Source organism: Ascidiella aspersa, chromosome 1 (genome assembly GCF_963924565.1).
Source record: "Ascidiella aspersa chromosome 1, kaAscAspe10.2, whole genome shotgun sequence".
Classification (NCBI taxonomy): domain Eukaryota; kingdom Metazoa; phylum Chordata; class Ascidiacea; order Phlebobranchia; family Ascidiidae; genus Ascidiella; species Ascidiella aspersa.
Window position 1 is genome coordinate 17045890 of NC_139447.1, and position 19775 is coordinate 17065664.

General features: G+C 37.3%; 1 protein-coding gene across 1 annotated transcript; it reads left to right on the forward strand.

Annotated features, from left to right (window-relative positions):
* The first annotated feature begins 595 nt into the window (after positions 1 to 595).
* Positions 596 to 16737, forward strand: LOC146168106 (crystal protein-like). Its single transcript, XM_083386209.1, has 10 exons — positions 596 to 713; positions 900 to 1111; positions 1523 to 1779; positions 7033 to 7171; positions 9971 to 10179; positions 11927 to 12071; positions 12187 to 12354; positions 12418 to 12567; positions 15036 to 15255; positions 16583 to 16737. The coding sequence occupies exons 1-10, from the start codon at positions 596 to 598 to the stop codon at positions 16735 to 16737; spliced, it is 1773 nt and encodes a 590-aa protein (XP_083242335.1).
* The last annotated feature ends 3038 nt before the right edge of the window (positions 16738 to 19775 follow it).

Genomic DNA, 19775 nt, shown 5'->3' on the forward strand with positions numbered 1-19775 from the left:
ACTATACAGGTGTAATTAAACATTGTAGCCTAGACCCTAGAGGTTCTCAATCTGGGATTCGCAAGAGGTTGTCAGGGGGTTCGCCCTCAAGGCAAGACCGTGCACCCCGCGTACGACTTGATACATCGGACAATGCGTTTCCCGATACAATAGAGCAATGTGCATATCATTTTAACCAGACCTCGTTGTCTTCTTTTAAGTGTTTTTACTTTTTATTAAGCATTTGGTTCGTCTAAAAAATCACAGTCGAAAATGTGAGTGTAATTTTCATTTTGATTATGGATGACGCTGTACTGACTCGAATTTGAAACCAAACAAACGTGTTGTTCTTTGCACGTAGGAAATTTAAACTCATTTTTAAATGCAAAAAAACTAGGTTCGCCCCTGATTGACAGCTGTTATAATAAAATGCCTAAAACTAAACGTAATAACAAAAGTATCAGTTAAAATTTATTACGACCCGCCGAGACCTTTTTAAGTTTGGGTCAAGCCCGAAGCTACGAAAAGGTTGCCGACCCTGGTCTAAAAGTTTGATAGGATATTTAGAAGCGTAGGGGTTAAAAAAAGTTTATAGCAAATAGCATATTAGCAAAACATGAAATTGGTTTTAATACTTTCCACGCTCGGTGTTGTTCTTACCCTTGTCATAGTTTTGCCAGTGGTTCTTATCCTTCCTCATAATGAAGAAACAAGCAACGACGTTTTGGTGAAAGGTGATTACTGAAAATACTTTTTTGTGTGTATGGTATTTTGATGTTGAGGGCATCGGTGTTTAACAAAAACTATTCGTAACGTTTAAAATCACAAGATCCTAAAGTAGCGTTAATCTAATTATTATCCTAACCTTTAAATAGGGACACAGAGCTAATTTTATTTTAATCCATTGTTTTTTGTTTAAGTTGAGGAAGGACATGTTGTAGGTAGGCGATTAGACGGATCCGCAATATTTTGGGGCATACCATTCAGTCAACCTCCAACTGGCGAATATCGATGGAGAAAACCGAGAAATCCTTTACCCTACGTAGCCAAATATTGGAATGCAACTTACGCTCGTCCAGCCTGCCCTCAAATTTGTGACCAACCTGCGGCTGAATATTCCTGTCCACATGCTGTACGTATTGTTGTTGATTATTTTTTTACTGGACAAAAAAAGAGATTTCGCGTTGTCCAGAAATCACCCAGAATATTATAAAAACACCATGAAACGCACATCATTTTGGATATTTATAAACCAGGCCACTTTCCCAGGATATATATTAATACTTAAAGACAGGGTCTTTACTGGTAGTTAAGAAGAATGTGATGTTACAAGAATATGATTGGCTACTCTTATAACTATTTCGGACATTTCAAAAAATTAGCCATAAAACGTCGCGCGTATATTTGGGATCCATCGCGTTTCCATTAAATAAATAAAATTAAACTCAGTAGGCCTAGTTAACAAAAGGAACCTTTCTAAAATTAACGAATAACTTTTGTTGTCTTGGAAGTTATAAGTGTGTTTCTCTATTATAAAATTTAGACCGATGAAGACTGTTTATATCTGAATGTTTGGATTCCCGATGCACTGTTGACGAAATCCGATAGTCGGTCAGTTCTTGACAACACCCATCATGTGGTTTCGCCAGAATATCTTCCACAAGGAACAAAAAATCCGCTTCCAGTCATGGTTTGGTTTTACGGTGGAAATTTTTTGAATGGTGCCGGTACATGTACTTTATATGATGGTCGTTTCATGGCTCCTACCGGCGATGTTATTGTTGTTACAACTAACTACAGGTATAACTTTAGTGTATAGCGTTGCATAGTAATCCAATTTTAATAAAGTGTTTCTCAGGTGATTTCTGTCATTTGGGGTCAATGTTTTAACTTAAAAAGTTCTAGTCCATCTGGCCTGGGTAAAGCTGCCCTTTTTTGTTTTAAAAAATACCATGTCCATTTACCAAGCCATGTAATCAATGGTTTCAGATTCTCAAACTTGTAATTTCTTAGAACAGGTCTTTATCAAAAACAATACGTACTTACTCTACTTAAATACTTTGCAAACTCGGAGCTCATTAAAGAGAACATAGGTAAAAAAGTAGTACACAATAAAATTTAATGTAATGTCAGTGCTTGGTCTGGCGTAATCGTACGCTAGGTGGTTGGCTGTATGAACCCAAATAACGATTTATCATTAGGCCTATAGCATTTTTTTGTTATGCTTTGTATAGGCCACTCGTAGGTGCCCTTGCAGTAATTTTATTGTTTTGACATTTTCGGCAGAAATTCAATTTTTAATACTGGCCCAATTAGCATTAAAACACAGTCTCCTGTCGCTATATCTATTTGTAGTGAGTTTTATCTTCCATAAACATTAATTTACAGTCATGTTTCACTTGAAAAGCACAGATTAAAGGCAAATCCAAAATTTTGCCTTTTTTTATAAAATTTTGATTCTCGGCACAAATTTAATTTTTAATACTACTGCAAATAAATAATAAAATGCAAACTCTGCAGATCTTACTTGCTTCAGTTATTTCATAAATGTCTAAAAAAAACAAGTATTAGGCCACAGCAGATAAATTTCACTTGAAAAATATAGGTTAAAAATAACCTAAAATTTCGCATTTTTACCCGATTTTGCGAATTTCCGCAAAATTTCAACTCGATTTCCTCACATCAATACATGTTCAAATGAGCTTAAATTTTGTATACAATGGTTTTAGGTGTCTATCTATCAAAATCCATACGAGGCAGGTGGATTTGACAAAAAAGTGATTTCGAGACCCCTCCTACTATATATGCTTCCAACTATTCTGGAAGACAGGCTGTATTAACCGCATTGCAAAAATATACTGATTCTAAACAAGCCATTTTTTTAGAATTTCACTAATTCTTTTTCAGACTACATAATAGTGTCGTAACATGTTAAAATATGTTGTCACAAATTGGGCAGACTTAAATCAAAAAAACATAAATTGCTGCTTTTTCATAAAATTTCGAAATTCTGCACAGAAAAAACCTGACGTGATAGAGAAAAACTACTGCCATTTTCGGAATCAGTGACCTCGAAATAGGGGGAAACGCCCAATAGGGTGGCAGGAGCTTTCAATGAGTTTAAATTTGTAAACCAGTGTTATATTTGCTTGGTAAACATGTTAGCTGTCCAAAATCTAATAATATGGTCGTACGCATTATGTACATTAGTATTTATCAAACGTATTTTTTTATTATTCCCCAAAATACCTCGTCGAATTTATATTTATTTTCGCGGTAATACATGAAGAGCAAGGCCATGTACTAAAGTTTCACCCATCGTAGAAAGCATTGCGAGAAGCTGCATTTAAATGGCGTTCGTGAACTGTGACGGTCAGATTGGACAATAACTTTTCACAAAAGGTAAATTTTTTTTAGCCGGCAATAAGTGCCTATTTGTCACTGTCTCTGGGAACGGAATGTTTTATTGAGGCGGCAAAAATGAAAATAAATATAAAGAATATTTTGATGAAGTGAATATTTTTTACGCAAAATTATTCTAAAATTAATTTTGCGTATAGTCTTTGCCAAACTTACGTAAATGAAAATGAATCTCTTGGCAAACTATAGGCTACCTTTTGCATCTAAGCCAAAAGTAAGTTAAGTGGGGAAATTATCGGCCCATATCTGTTTTTGCTCGCAGAAAGCAGAAACAAGTTAAGGAAAAAATAAAAAATAAATAAAAAAACAAATAAAAAAAGACTAATCCTTGAAAGTATACCCCCGACAAAATATACAACTACCTTCGTTGAAAGAAAACAAGTAACGACGTTTTTTCTCCGGGTGTTGTTGCCACGATTAGCGCAATATCTGCGCCGAGCAGTGTGCCGAGTCAGCTAAAATACAAGCTGCGGTTGAGAGAAAATAAGTTGTGTCAATTGTACACTGAACACGTATGCCTAGGATATGCTTATAGAGAATAATTTTTCGATAACTATTATTACATAAAAAGGCGACTTTAAAACAGTCAAAGTTAGACCATGTTTTAAGAGAATCTGCTTAAGTTAAAAAAAATCAGATATTCACCAACATCGGATATTAACGGAGACAGCGAACAGCGAGAAACATAGCGAGATAAAAAAGGAAGAAGGATTGACTTAGCGTTGTCATTTGTCGAATACACCCTTGCTAATCATCCAACCTAAACGAATAACGAAAGGCGAAAGAGAAAAAAATATCTTGCCTTTACGGTCGACCAAACAAAACACGAAAAGCGGCGTTTTGTGTTTGATTTTGGTTTTAAATTAGCTTGAGACGCGCACCCAGTTATATTCAAACATTGCCGCTTCGGACGGTAAGTTAAACCCTGAAAAAAAAAACGAACAAATACGATAAGATCACTTACGGAAAGGGGGGTCCGAACCCCCTCTCCTGGATACGCCACTGATCACAAATATCCGGCCCTTTAAAAAGCGTTTGGTGACCCCTAGGGCCCTAGACTATAACCATCAATTAAGCGAGCAAATATAAATCTTGTTTCTAAAATGGGGTTACAGAGCAATTAGGTTTGAGAAACCCCTGCTTTAGTTGCAATAATTATAACAAAATTGAAAAAGGCCTAAAAAAAAAACAACATTCGCCTTTAATCGGCGTTAGTTTATTTTAACCTTTCTTGAAAAGAAAATGCAAGAAACTGACATGGCATCAAATCTTATCTTATTTCTACGTATTTTCAGCAAATAAATGCGTTTATTCGGTTTTAACTGGCAAAATTCGGAATTTAAAGGTGGCTTACTAAGCACATAAAAGAGCATATATTGCTCCAAATAACGGAATTCATAGTTTGATTTAAGAGAAATTGCATGGACAAAAACATAGTAAAAACGAAATAGTAAAAAACAAAATTGTATTAACAAAGTAAAGTTGGCGCGAGCGAGATTAGAGCTTGGAGGACCTTGGTCTGGAGACCTGGCACGCCAAAATTGGTCCGGCCAAAATCGGTCTGGCCGGATCGATTTTGGTCGTAATCAAGCGCCAAAACTGGTCCGGTCGGATCGATTTTGGCGTTGGAACAGCCGCTAAAACAGGTATGGCTAGGGTTAGGGTTAGGCCGGACCAGTTTTGGCCTAGCCGGACCTGTTTTAGCGGCTGTTCCATCGCCAAAATTGATCCGACCGGATCAGTTTTGGCCCCGGACCAAATTTCGCGTTACAGACCCACTACTCTGGTGACGCCTTTCTTACTTGCGAAAATGTTTTTACAAGCTCATTGTGTTGTAGCCATAAGAACAAACTACTCCACGTATTTTATTTATTTTGCTTTTTAGCCATACTAAACATGTAAAACAGCGTTATTCAACAAAATATAGCTCGCTCGTCTCAACACTAACTCTAAATGTGCACTTAGCTATACTACTCCAAACATTTTCACTAAGAATACCTTTAAAAATAAACGCCAACAGCAACGCAGCCATCAAGCTTGCTTATAAAACCGTTGTAACTAAATTGGTTATGAAAAAATTGCTAGGCTAGCGGATTGAAGAAAAATCTTACTATTACGTCACATAAAAATGAGATACGTAAAACCGGCGACAAAAATGGTCACTATGACGAAATAATTCGAAAAATGATAAAAAATAACTGTGCTTGTTTGGTTGTTTTAATCGGACTCAAAACATCAAAAAACGTATAATAAACTAAAGCAACTTTACCACTTACAGCTGTGACATTGTTTCTTACATCTATAATTACATATATTCTGGTTCAGCTGATTACCCACCTGCTATCCTGAAATTACCCACATGTGGGTACTGGGTAATTACCCATAGGTTAAGAACCACTGCCCTAGATATATGTCTTTCATCAATATGCACCTATACTCCTACAGTCACTTCCTATTATTTGCATCACAATAACTATTATTCGCATCACAATTATGTATGGTCAATTGATCACGCAATAAACGAGCAAGTCCGCACTGATTTAAAACATAAGCAATTAACTAAAAAATGCGTTGTAAGGTTACGGGCCGTATACGTTGTACAGGCCTGCCTCGCATAATTCTTCTTGTGTCGCTTTTTTAGCATTTGCCGATCAATCAAACCCAAATAAACTAAACTACTATTAAGAAAATAAACATTAAAGTTGGAACCAGAAATACCAGTGGTTTGTATTAAAAACGTTTCAGGCGCTTTCGCTATACCTCGCATTATAGTTATTGCCCCATAGTTCGTTTTGTTCAACCAAAACATTCGAGTAAATCACCAACCCGTTATTCATCTTTTTTTCGACTTTGTAGATACAATTTTCTTCTCCCGAACGTTTACCTTTTTTACTACCTACGCTTTTGTCTATTTTACAGAATTCATTCAGCACATAGACTGAAAACTCTGTTAATTAGAATTTATGTTAAATTAGCCTATAAATGCCGGTATTTCTAGCAATACGCCAATCCCTGTTACGTGCCTAAATCGCCACTCATTGATTTAAATCAAGAGTTTTACCTATTTCGTACTGCGCATGCGTCGGTCCCGCGACTCGGATAGTCTTACGCTTTCTTATTCGAGCCCCCATTTCGAATCCACCAAAACAAATTGACTCCGACGAATTCCAAATCCAACTTCGACTGCTTACATGACCTGGGCGAACTTGGCGCGCCGAGATATTTTTAGAGGGCAATATCTCCAAAAGTTGTGAAGCTGAAATGTCATACAGTTTAGCAGAAATTTTCATACACACTTTAGCGAAAAATATTTAAAAATATTAATATTTATTTTTACGAATATTAATATTCAGCCATATTAGGCCTACCCTATAATTGTTGATCATTCTAGCTGAATTGTTTTTACTCTTTAAAAAGTGCCATCGCTTAATTATAGTTAATATCGGGCTATGCTTTTAATATTCGATCAACTATTCATATCTGCTCAAGTTCGACATATGGCCTTACGATTTCAAAGCCCCCAAAGAACATCTAATATTCACATTAGAGATCTAACATTATTTACTAAAGCCAACGCTTACAGGCCGTAATGTTATTTACCGACGTGGAACATCGAAGCATATTGAATTACAGGGTTGCGCATCTTGGATTTTTGGTACAAGGTACTGAATCCACTGGTGATGGTAAAGGGAACTTTGGATGGTGGGATCAAGTAAAAACTCTGGAATGGGTGAACAAAAATATACGTCAGTTTGGAGGCGACCCATCAAGGGTAAGGTTTTCGGTTGAAATACTTAAAGCCAAACAAACTGAATTTTTCGCCCACATAGTAGCGTTTGCAAGCACTGACATTATATGTAGGCTGATATACATCGCTTAGGTGATTCACGTAAAGCCATCGCTTAGGTGATACACGTAAATGTAGGCATAACGGCCTGAAAATCAAAACATATAATCTATTATTCAATGCTGTATCCGACTTTTTTTAGCAGATCTGTAATTATAATATTAGTTGACTTAACTTTCAAGACAAATCTACAAAACCTTTTAAAACAACAAGATACAAGTATCCTTAACGGGCTACATGATCCCATTTGTCTTTAAACTTTAACCAAAAGCTATATAAAACAAATGTACGGCGCTAAGAATGTTTAGGTCCCCGATGAACAGATTAGGCCAAACCGATGACTCTGATGTCAAAATGAAATAGTAATACTGGGGCATGGTTTGCATTGATCGCGGGATTGTTACGTGATATTTCAATAATACATATTTTTCAAAATTTTGTAAAGTGGATTAAAGTTTTACGAAAGAGAAGATTACGAAAAGAAGATTTATTCCGTTTTAAACGACTCAAGCAAGTTTGTCACCACCCAGGAAGACAACAATCTCTCCAAGCTTAGTCGTTTTCAAGGGTTTCTTTATCGTTTACACAAGAATGATAAACTGGAAGATGATGTGTACGCCAGAATCAGACCAACCGCTGCCCGTACCCCTACATTGTATGGCGTTCCTAAAGTACATAAGGTCAACACACCACTTCGACCTATTCTAGACTCGCGTGGATGTTTCTGCTATGACTGTGCCGAATGGCTGTGTGAAGTTCTACAACCACTGCGCGCACATCCCACGAATATAAAAGATACCTTTGATTTCGTGAACCGTGTTAAGCACACACAACTGTATGACAAGGTCATGGTATCTTACGATGTAAAAAGCCTGTTCACTAACATTCCAGTTGAATTTACCACTAACCTGATTCTCAACAACATATACCAGGAAGGTGTCAAGCTATTTCATGGACTCAAGAAAGCTGAGTTCAAGAAAATGTTAAATTGGACCTGTAATGACATCACTTTTCAATTTAGGCAAAAATTTTACACACAGATCGACGGCGTCGCAATGGGTTCCCCGATCGCCCCTCTGCTTGCTGATGTTTTCATGAACTGGTTAATTGATCAAACCGCGGAAAACCCAGCACAACCCCATCTTTTATGCCACTATGTAGATGACATTTTTGCCGTATTCTACAACAGTGATGAAATTGAGGCTTTTCTCTGCACACTAAATGGCATCCATCCAAATATCCAGTTTACCTGTGAGTGGAAAAAGAAAAATAATCCGCCTTTTCTGGATGTACTGGTTAAGAAAATGCCTAATGGACACAGCACTCACGTATATCGCAAGCCTACCCATACAGGCCTCCTAACAAGATGGTCAAATTTTGTGCCATTTAAATACAAGCGCAACCTGATAAATAGCCTATTACACCGGGCTTACAGAATTTGTAACACTTACATGGGAATGCACCACGAATTCCGCAATATTTCAAAAATGTTGATGATGAATGGTTACCCCAAGCAGTTTATTGAGACTTTACAGGTTTCTTGACCAAAAACACAAGGACGCGCAAAACAAAATGGTAGAACATGAAGAAAACAAAACGTCGTATACCATCACATTGGAAAAACATCGATGTTTATTGGAAAAACATCGATGAACATATGCAAAGAACTTACTACCTTCGTAGCGCGTAACACCGAAAATAAAGTCAAATTTATTTTCAGCGACGAAACCACACCTATCAGTTCGTTTTTTATACACAAGGACCACCAGCATGTGTTACGTCGTTCAGGAGTTATATACAAAGTGCAATGTTCGTGCGGATCTACTTATATTGGACAAACCAAGCGTAACGTACAAGTGCGTATGGATAACCACGACCCTTCATCACGGTCCACGCAGGACACAGACGTGGCAAGGCATTTGCATCAAAATGCTGGTCACAAAATCGATTTTAAAAACCCCAAGATTCTTGCGACAAGTCGGTGTTGGCGTCGAAACGTCCAAAATGATACCTACTTCTGTATGGGCTTTGATATTCTTATTACGTCTTACTACAACCTCCAACCATTATGCTCCAAAGGATTAAAGTTTCTGGGGACCACAAATGGGGACCACAAAAGAGTTCTGGGGACCACAAATGAAATATTTAAAACATGTTAACAAATGAATACTGTTGCTGCTAGACATTGTTTCAATTGTAAAATTCATCTTCAGGAAAATGTTTAGGCAGAGTACCGGTACCAACGTTTCGACAACCTATGTCTCAAGACGATAGCCCAAATAGGTGGTCAAAACTTTGGTACTTTAATGAAATTTTGCCGGAAGAACAATTTTACAATTTATGTTAGCAAATGATGAATTTTATGGATTTATGTTACATCAGGACAGTTTAAAGCGAAGCTCTATGAAAAAGCGTTTACCGTTTTTCAATATGTAATACATTAATATACGAAACATAGTTTAAGTTGTACATTATACAAAAATGTACTTGTTTTTAAATGAAAGAGTTCATTCGCATCATGCTGAAAACGAACAAAGAGTTATTCGAAACGTACATAAAAAAATCTACTACTAAGTCCCCTAATTGTTTATATTCCTACCATCGTATCTTGTAGAAGTCATTGTCAAGCGTGGATTTTTTTCTAAAAATAAACAAATGAACGAACTATAGCAGATTATTAATATTAGACTTTCACATCTTCACTTTTATATATTTTTCTTGAAGGTTACACTGTTTGGGCAAAGCGCTGGAGCAGAATCGATAGCTGTGCATCTCACAAGTCCGTATAGTACACATTTGTTTCATCAAGCAATAATGCAAAGTAACCCATTTGGATTGCCATTCCGCAACTTAACCGATGCAAAAGAATTTGGTGGCAGATTTGCTTTGGCTGCTAATTGCCCAAGGGATGACATGGACTGCTTACGTTCTAAGTATGAAGATAAAATTAAATGTTTTTACCGTCATTTTAAGTTTAAAGTTAAAAAATGTAAAATGACACTTTACTGAAATCCTTTGAATCACATTTCTTATGTTGTTTAACTTAAGACATTTCTATATACTCTGTGTCAGACCGATTTTATTTTAGCCATATTTTATTCTTATTTATTTACACCCTTGTTTTATCTTTGATTTTTTATATAGTTTATTATGACTTTAGCTTTTATTATTTGGTATTGAAATACCCCCTATAATTTCTCTGGTTCCCCAAAAAAATTCATCATTGTCTAAGCTCTAAAAACTCATTGTCTAAGCCAGAGTGGTCCAAACCCAGGCCCGCGGGTCACATTTGACAGCATTTTTTGGGGCCCGCGAAGCACTGTTGAATTATTGTTATGCGGACCGTTGAGGGTTCAAACAAATATACGTGATCAATGAACAGTAAACATACTGCAATTGTTGGGTTATGATTACATTTTCCTGTTATATCATTAAATAAACCAAAAAACAGTTTCCTATCGTTCACCAAATTTGTATCCAGGGGATGGCAAGAACGCCTAATTTTGGTATGTGTTAGACCGATTTAAATGAAGCCGCAGTGCGTTCTATATGGAGCTTTATAAAATGACTGTTTTGCGAACTTATAAGTTATATTTGCGTTTTGTTTTCCGTCTTTTTAATATGAATATAACATAAAAAGTACGACCCTATATAAATTATTATTTTTGCCAATTTAAAGTAAATGAACAATAAAATATATCACGCTACTGGAAAGTATTGTTTTAGAGGTTTTTACTGTGATTTTATAGGCTAACGCTCCTACCCTTTTCAAGATGCAATGTCAGTCAAATTTCACTGGGTAAAACTTTTTGCGCGAAACGATAACGTCTTTGTAATTTTAGCAGTCTTCCAAATTAAAAGTTTTGTCAAAATTTTTGTCAAAACATATGTGCACCAAAATGATTTATTTTAGGAAGGTTTATTTAAATTACGAATTTGAATTTAGCACACAAACGAATAGGGCCTACATAAATTTTAATTTGTTTCAAGTTTCAACAGTAAATGCATTTAGTGTGGTGGTTGCGCCTGCATAATGTACACCAGCTTACGCTGTTTCGTTTTTAATATGCTCATTGCGCTGAATTTCGTTAAACAAAGCAATGTGATTGAAAACGGAAAGAGTAGTTATCTCACAAAATTGGACAGAGTCGGGTGAGTTAATTTCATCGAAGTCCAAAAGTATATATTAGTTTGCTAAAATCTATAGCAGCTCTTAAGAACTAAAAACAGCTATTTTATGTAGAAGAAACAAAATCTTATCTTTGCTATGTATTCAGTCACGATTATTAGTGTGACGTCATTGTAAAGAAAACAAAATTCATAAATCATACCAAAACAGCAAAAATATGATGAGTGGTAGCGACCCCACTTAAGGTCGCGACCCACAGGTTGGAGACCACTGTTGTAGCCTATACGCATTTAAAAAAAATCGTAAAATGACATGGTTGACATTTGTTAAAGCATTATTGGTGACATTTTAAGCCAATCTAGATGGCGTGGCCGCAAAAATTTTTTCGGTTATAAATCGGTTCGCTAAGCTCGCCTGTGGTCTATGTTGCCCTTACCAAAAAAGTTGTCCCCCTTGACCTGAAATAGCTCCGGCGTCCCTGAGTTTAGTACCGGTACCTATAACGTTCTGAAGTGATACTTCTTATATAAATTTATTTGTTTCGTTCTTAGAACTTTAAGCCAGTTGGAAAAAGCATTCAACGAGACTACTCTCGAAATAACAGATCCTCAAAAAATAACTTTAGTGTTTCAACCTTGGAGTCCAGTAGTGGATTGGGATGTGGTGCCAGATATTCCTATTAATTTATTCATAAAAGTGAGTATAAGCAACCTTTCGGTCAGAGAACAACTATTTTTTAACTGCAGCTATAAATTCGCAATCGTCACGTAGGCTAAATGGATTGTAATTTCAATTTATTTTTGTGTAACAGGGAGAAGTACAGAACAAACCGATAATGCTGGGAGCAACAGCGGATGAGGGAATGATATTTATTGCTGAAGCATTCCCACAACCTCTGAGCGGATTACAATATAAAGCAATTTTGTTGGCAGTGTTTAAACAGGATCACTATATACCTATTATTGAGAAATATCCAGCAGTGGTACGAAGGTATTTAAAATTGTGTTATCGTTAATTAGTTTTTAAATATCACCTGTTTTAGTGCGAAGAAGAAGAAAACTGCGATAACAGGAATATCCTGGACAAATTGGCTACTGAAGCACTGTTCGTTTGTCCTCAACGAAAGGCATTTCAGTCTCTTTCCCATTCAAACTCATGGTGGTATATATTCAATCAAACTTGGTCCTTTCCGGTAAGATTTCAATAGTAACTTACATTTCAGTAGAACGAAGCATAACTTTGTAAATTCTTCACAAGATATGGCTACCTTCTTTTATATGGCTATCTACCTAAGAATAAAACTTTAATCTTCGAGACATAAAAATCAACGCAAGTCATTTTACTATTTTACAAAATAACATATTGCCCAATTCTTGTGTGGTTAAAGTACAACTCAAAAGAGGCGTAAATAACAATTACTATTACATTATTTACACCGTTTTGACTTAAGCGAGTTTACGGAAGAACGCTATGCTATTGGCCAGTCTCAATAAAGCCAAAAAAATTTCCGGTAATATCCCCAAAATTCTGTGGATACACGATACCTAAAACGCTACAGCGCGCTACACTTGGCTAAGTCCGCCACCATACAATTAGGGGAAATCGCGTCTTAAGCGAGCGCCTATCGCAATACTCCAAATAGAAAGAGATTATTTTTCCGTCTGGTTTAAAATGGCTACCTTTCTATTTGGGAGTATTGTGAGGCCACTCGCTTGAGATTCAAAAATACTTTCGCGCTCCCTCGCGCATATTGCTCTATCTCTCTCTTGTTACGAACATGCCGGCTTCCGTCCGTAGAATTGTCTGTCCGGCGTCAAAACAAAACCAAGCCAAATATGCCAAATATGCTCAGTTGCTTGATCCGGGCTGTAAATCCCCTAACATGAAGTATTATGTAAAAACAGGATGCAGCAGACAACGGTACTATGGTCGTTTCTCGACCAGCGCCCACTGAGCCTGCGTAGGTTTCGCAGGAGGTCGTGAGTTCAAAACTTACCGCTGGCTATAGTTATTTTTCAGCCTGGTTTTAGTTTTACTACAACCCTGATTAGACCAACCGAATTCGGTAAATGCCTTACCTGAAGGTAGGCCTACCGGTTTACAAGCCAAATGGGCGTAATGTTGGGTGAAACGCTTCTTTGACACGCTCGGGTTCGGTAACGGTTCAGCGGTTCTGGTGACTTTAAAATATTCGGCTCGGCTCCTCAATATCTTTAAAAAACGTTCAGGTTCGATTACGGATCCGGAAGAAAATGCCACAAAACTGGTTCATCAACTTCCTGATCGGGTTTGATTCGGCTCCTTGTCCTAAATATAGAAATATCTGCCAAGAGTAAAAATTACATTTTATTATGAAGCCGAGCTACCGATACCAAATAACGATGATTCAGTTCGAAAATTTAGTTCGTTGCTTCTTGGTTTTATATTCGGACAAAATGTTATGCACTTGCTCGAAATAAGCATTACTAGGCCAGCCAGGGAATAATATATTGTGTGAAATAAACCCCTTTGTCTATATACCAAAAGGTCCTGTATAAACTAGGCATGTCGGTCCTAGCGATTGTAATGTTGGGCCAATTAAAACATGGGTTTTGGGTATATGACGGCAAATAACTGGGTAAAAACGTTTTTTTCGGGTTTGGAATACAAGCGATTTTTTTCTCTTAATAATAGACTTAATATGTACTAGAAAGACTTTTTCACTGATCTGCGTATTATTAACGAGTGAAATATTTACTTGTATGTATCAATACGTTCGCCAGTCATTCTGTTTGTGAGTATTAATACAAACAACCACATGGCTGAGAAAGCCCTCTCTGGCTTCACTGATGCTCCTTTAATTATTCCCCTGTCTATGACTGAATACAAATACACTGCTTGTTTGGCGTCTATTATGTGCCTGTTTCCCCACATTCCAGCCTGTTTCCTCGCTTTTTGCGCTGACGTCATGTGTCGTTGCTCTTTGTCAAGGTGCTGCGCGCGACTCTGTGTTAATTTCCGTCCATATCTTACACCGCTGTAGTGACGTGTCGAACTAATTAAATATTTGCCGTGACGTAAACTGACTAGTGTGCCTTTTACCATTATTCGTTTTGCCCCAAACCGCTACAGTGATCACGTCGGGGTAACTTTAATGTTTATTGGGGCCGTTGTTAGGTCTGATTCCTATCAGAAGGTTAACATCAACCCAAAACTACTTAGTTTATCAGTCCACTTTATTAGCATTAAAACGGACGAGTGGTCACGGCGTCAAGGGCGTAACACGGAAACCGAAGGCACAAGCGAGAGAGTAAGAGTAAGAAAAGAAAGAGGGTGGAGCGAGTGAGAACAGATAGGCCTACTGCGAAAATATAATGGTAAAAGGCACACTAGTCAGTTTTCGTCACGGCGAAAAGTGAAGTATAGTTAGAAACGTCACTAGCCTACACCGCTTTGCACCTATGCCACACACACAAGGAGTGAAAACACGCAAGCGCAAGTGCAGAGTGATAGTGCGGGGGAACAGGCACAGCAGCGCTGTATTTTTTGTAAAAAAAAATAGTGAAAAAATTCCGGAAATTCGGGTTTGAGTAAATCCTTGCTGACTCTTTTTGGATTTAGTGTACTTTTTCTTTGTAAAAAAATTTCTCAGGAACCTGTAATGTATTTTTTATTGGACAGGAACTGTGGGAGGAGCCGCTATGTTATGAACGTGTTTGCCATGCTGCTGAGCTGGCTTATATGTTCAACATCGAAAGCTTAACAACACTATCGTACACTTCGAATGAAGAAATATTTGCTAACAGATTAATATGGTATTGGGCAAACTTTGCAAAATATGGTGATCCAAATGGTCTTCAATCCCATGAAATGCAAGTAAGAAATGTTAACTTACTGAACGGCTTTTAAAACTTCTAACCGACTCCGGCCAATTAAATAAACACGAGTTCGACCCCGAGTCCGAGTCCGACTCCGCAGCCCCGCTTTTAAGATATGTAATTATGAAGCCTATATGTAATCAATATTTGCAAGCATTTCAAGATAAATAGCAGTAAACCAAAAAAGAGTCGCTTGCTTCGCTCACCACGTGCACCACCATGGTTTTAAGGGTCTACACGTGTGCCTCTTTCGTGAAAAAAAGTTGAGAACACTGCACTAAACCAGTGCCCCGCAACCTTTTTCCATTTACGGCACACCAACAGAGCTAAAGAAATTGGGCGACACACCTACGAAATATATGAAGATCAACAATACACAAAAAGGCAAGCATTCTAGGCAGCCCAGAGATAAAGGAGCGATTAATGATTAAACACGCCGAAGGAGCCGGAAATTTGATGTTTTACCTTTTTATTATGTTTTGATTTTGCTGTTTTAGGGTCTTTCTAAAAATCTTAAGACGGCCAATAAGGGACTCCAGAAGTCAAACAACACTACCTCGAAATAATAACGTCTAAATCAAAAAGTTCTAAACCCGTGGGAATAAGACCTAAATAGATAGAATAAGGCCTATACAATATTTTACCTGACCTTTAATCCACCCCTAATTCCATCACTAACTTGACCTACTTCCAACCATAATTTAATTTGTAACCCCACCTATAACCCACCAATAACACCAAACAGGGACAAACAAGCCAATGCATATTTAAACTAAAGGAGTCGAAACGTCGACACCAAATCATACAATGCCAGAACGATGGCCCCGGTCGTCCCATACACTCCCACTACAGTTCAGACGTTATTTTGTCCATTTATAGGCCGTATTCCCATGAACTTACGACTTATTCGACTATTGAAGAGTATTTTTTAAAAACTTAAGTGACATACCTCCGGGAACGTTGCGGCACACCGGTTGCGGAGCACTGCACTAAACAAACTGAATGTAATAAGCGGGAAAATGGGCTTTGTGACCGTACAAGAGGAAGAAGGAAAATTAATTCCCGTAGTGACGCATAATGACGAGTCAGCGGACTGAATGAGATGAACACTAAAAAGTGTATTTGGGCTACAGAACGATTTCATTTTCTTGGTATGTTTAGCGTTTTAGGAAACCCCCACATATAGATCCGCTCTGCTCTAGATTTACAACCAGTATCTGGCTTCACGTATCAGTTTATAGGCAACATTTCATTGCTAAGACCAGTGATAATAATATTTTGTCATTTGTATTAAACGGAAACTATATCTTCATTTTGTATAGAAATTCAAATCAAGCAAAGTGATTGTAGATGGAAAGCACTGGCCAAGATTTGGCATTGTTGATCAACCTAATCATTACAAGGCTATTCATTTAACTGCAAATGGTGACAGTGTTCTGGAAGATGCCTATAGTGACATTTGTGACTTTTGGGATTCACTGGAAGCATACGCTGAACATTATTAGCAGGCTATCCCAATTTTGATCCTGTTTTTTACATACAATGCAAAAATATAACTGAAGTGCTACTTTGAATCTGTTAATCTTGTGCGATTCACTACTTCCTAATTGTTTCTGTAAAATAGCTTTAAATATTAAATGTTGTCATAAAGTGATTTCACACCAAATATAACAGCAAATAATAAGTTGTGGTCTACTAAAACTAAACGTTTTTCTATACACACACTCAGGCGTTGGACATATCAAATGCTATTGATTGCGCAAATAAAACCATTAGGCTATTCTGTGCAATTCTGTGGATACATTTTTTCTTATTTTTATTTGTGCTTAAATACTTGGGTAGTGTAGAGGCCTAGTTTCAAGATGTTTTTTAAACCGCTTTTCACCTAGGATAAAGAGGGGATGAAGGAGTTTGTTACAACATCTTAAGGGTGGTAGGCCTACCATAGCAAGAGTAGTTAAATAACACTGGTCTATAGAACACATTGCATTTACTAATGTAAAATTATATACGGTACCGGTATTTAAAAATCCCATCAGGTAACATATCAATTAGATAAAAATCTTCTAAATCTTCTAGTGTAAACGAAGTTATTACCGACGTTTCGGCATCAGATACAAGCTGACCTCATCAGGGTAAATATATAAAACTATATAGGAATACGTTAGCCAGCTGATATACTGTAGAAAAAGTGAAATAAAAACACCATTGATTAACGATAAAGCAATAGACGTTCCTGCAGAATGCGGTAAGGTGCGGCGTGACTGGGTCATACGGTAGAAACCTGCACCATCCAACAACTCAGCGTTTATCGACAGCCATAGCGCTTAGCTAGAATGATGAGTAGATTTTGCCGGAAACACGAGTCACATCTAAGATTCTATAACAGTCCATGGTTATGGCCTGCCAGGACTGACAGGGATGGCTTTTAGTGGCGGGTGTTACTTTTCTGTATAGCCTACTTTGGAAAATATGTTTTTCGATGATGCAGGCTTGTTTTGTACCGACCGGCGACAGACGATATTTAGAGATTTAAATTATGTTGTCGGGAATGCTTAATGTCCTGGCTTTTAAAACGAAAACTTAAGTAATTTTACAATAGAATTTTTATTAATTTTGCCTCGACCAATCAACCACACTATTGCTTGAATAAGCATTGTTGTAGACTGATTACAAATCCACCCAGTTTTTGTTGGCTATTATGGGCAAGCCGGCAAATGCCGGCAAGCACAACCACTCACTGTATTGACTAGACAAGACTGGATTATATTGATATAAGCTTTCGCGTATATAAGTTGAAAGTTTGCATGAAAGAGAAAAGGCGACAACAAAAAGCGGAAATGATTTATAACCCGGAGCCTTTTTGGCAGCCGGGAACTGCAACAATAACGCGTTCACACAGGTCAACTACTTTTATCTATAACGGAAATATGTGTCACGATATAACATTTATCACGTGTGAAACAGTCGAATGTTATGTTCTCAGAATGACAGCGAGTGTTTGGTAAAAGGCGTGAAAAAGTGACAAATTATAAATCGTAGCATATTTGATAAATACACAATACAATAAATTCCAAATTATCCACAAATTATTACTTATCGCTACAACTGATTCAAAACATGCCTTTAGTTTTTCTTTAGCATATCAGAAAACGTCAGTAAATCATTTCAAAACGATTTTTTATACTGATTTAGAACCCGCTTTTAGTTTCTCTCTTTGATATCAGGGTTTTTTTAATTTGACTTCGCAAGTTTAGAAAAAGTCATAAAAACTATAACAGCTTACATTTACGTACCGGTAGCTAAAATAGACACAAAAATATAAGGAACTGTCTGTAGGGTACGCATTGTTATTTGTTGGTATTATTCGAACATAATGTTTTATAACAAACTTATTGACGTGGCCAAACCGCGGACCTGTCACCATTAAACATTTAACCGTGTCGATAAACAAGTAAAACGGAGCTGTTACCCGTTAACACGCCTCTGTTAAATGATTGTATGGCCAGACGATGTGTACAAATGCTGTGGGCATTAAGCCAAACGAGGCTAACGAAACTAGTCAACTGAAATAATGTAACGGACTGAAGTTATTATGCTGGACCGTTAGTACTGCGCATGGACTTTAAGCTATTCCTGTAAGTTGATTGCCGTTCTGATGTTCTTCAATAAACTCAGATCCGTTTAATAGGGCCTACCTTGCTGTGACTAAGCTGTTCATACACCAACCTTAACAACTTTGATCAACCTTAACAAACGGAGCCAGACGCAAATCATAGCAGTCACCTGCATCTGACCCCAACAATTCAGTTTAGCCCTACAGCCTCCTTCCCAGTTTGCAAAATAGGCGGTAGGCCGGATGATATACAAACACCCACTGACCGTCGGTTGCCGAACCCTGCTTAGTCAAACCGGTAGTTCTTTGATAGGTGATAGGTACTACATTATATTTTACCCACCTTGTTTATGTTTGTTTAACTAAAAAAGAAACACTATTCGGAATATCCGATAATATCGGATCGGAAGAGGCACTATCGTAGGGCTACCATATTTTCAACACTCAAAATGAGGACATTTTTGCCGACAAGTAAAACGAAAGTAGAATTGTTACGTTTGAGTTTGATTGCGTTTTACATTTCCTTGGTAGTTGCAGGCAAAAGTTACAAACACAACAAATCAAATTTATTTTGCAGATTCAGCCCACGAATACTTTCGAGGTTCCCTTAACTTTTGCCAATAAGGAATGATCATTTTTAACGAGATCGTGAAATTGCTTTACAAGAAATGTCATTGAAATTATATACAACCGTCCTAGATTGGAAACTTTTTATTTTGCGCGTGGGAGACGATTTTGCAGCTTAAAATTTCGCGGCTGAAATAACATTTCCGCCCGAACTTGCGGGCAGTAATAACGATATTTGAAAACCTTGCACGGCTTAAAATGGGGTACTATATTAAAAACCGTTAGCGCACGAAAGTTTTGCGCGTTTGAGCGATTTTTCGTGGCTAACCGCATTTTACGTTGATTTTACATGAAATGCGA

Excerpts from the sequence above, each read along its gene's own strand:
- LOC146168106 (XM_083386209.1), top strand. The coding sequence starts at position 596 with ATGAAATTGGTTTTAATACTTTCCACGCTCGGTGTTGTTCTTACCCTT. Across the intron at positions 12,072-12,186 it reads CTATTAATTTATTCATAAAA|GGAGAAGTACAGAACAAACC; the intron begins GTGAGTATAAGC and ends TTTGTGTAACAG. Across the intron at positions 15,256-16,582 it reads AAATGTTAACTTACTGAACG|ATGGAAAGCACTGGCCAAGA; the intron begins GCTTTTAAAACT and ends AAGTGATTGTAG.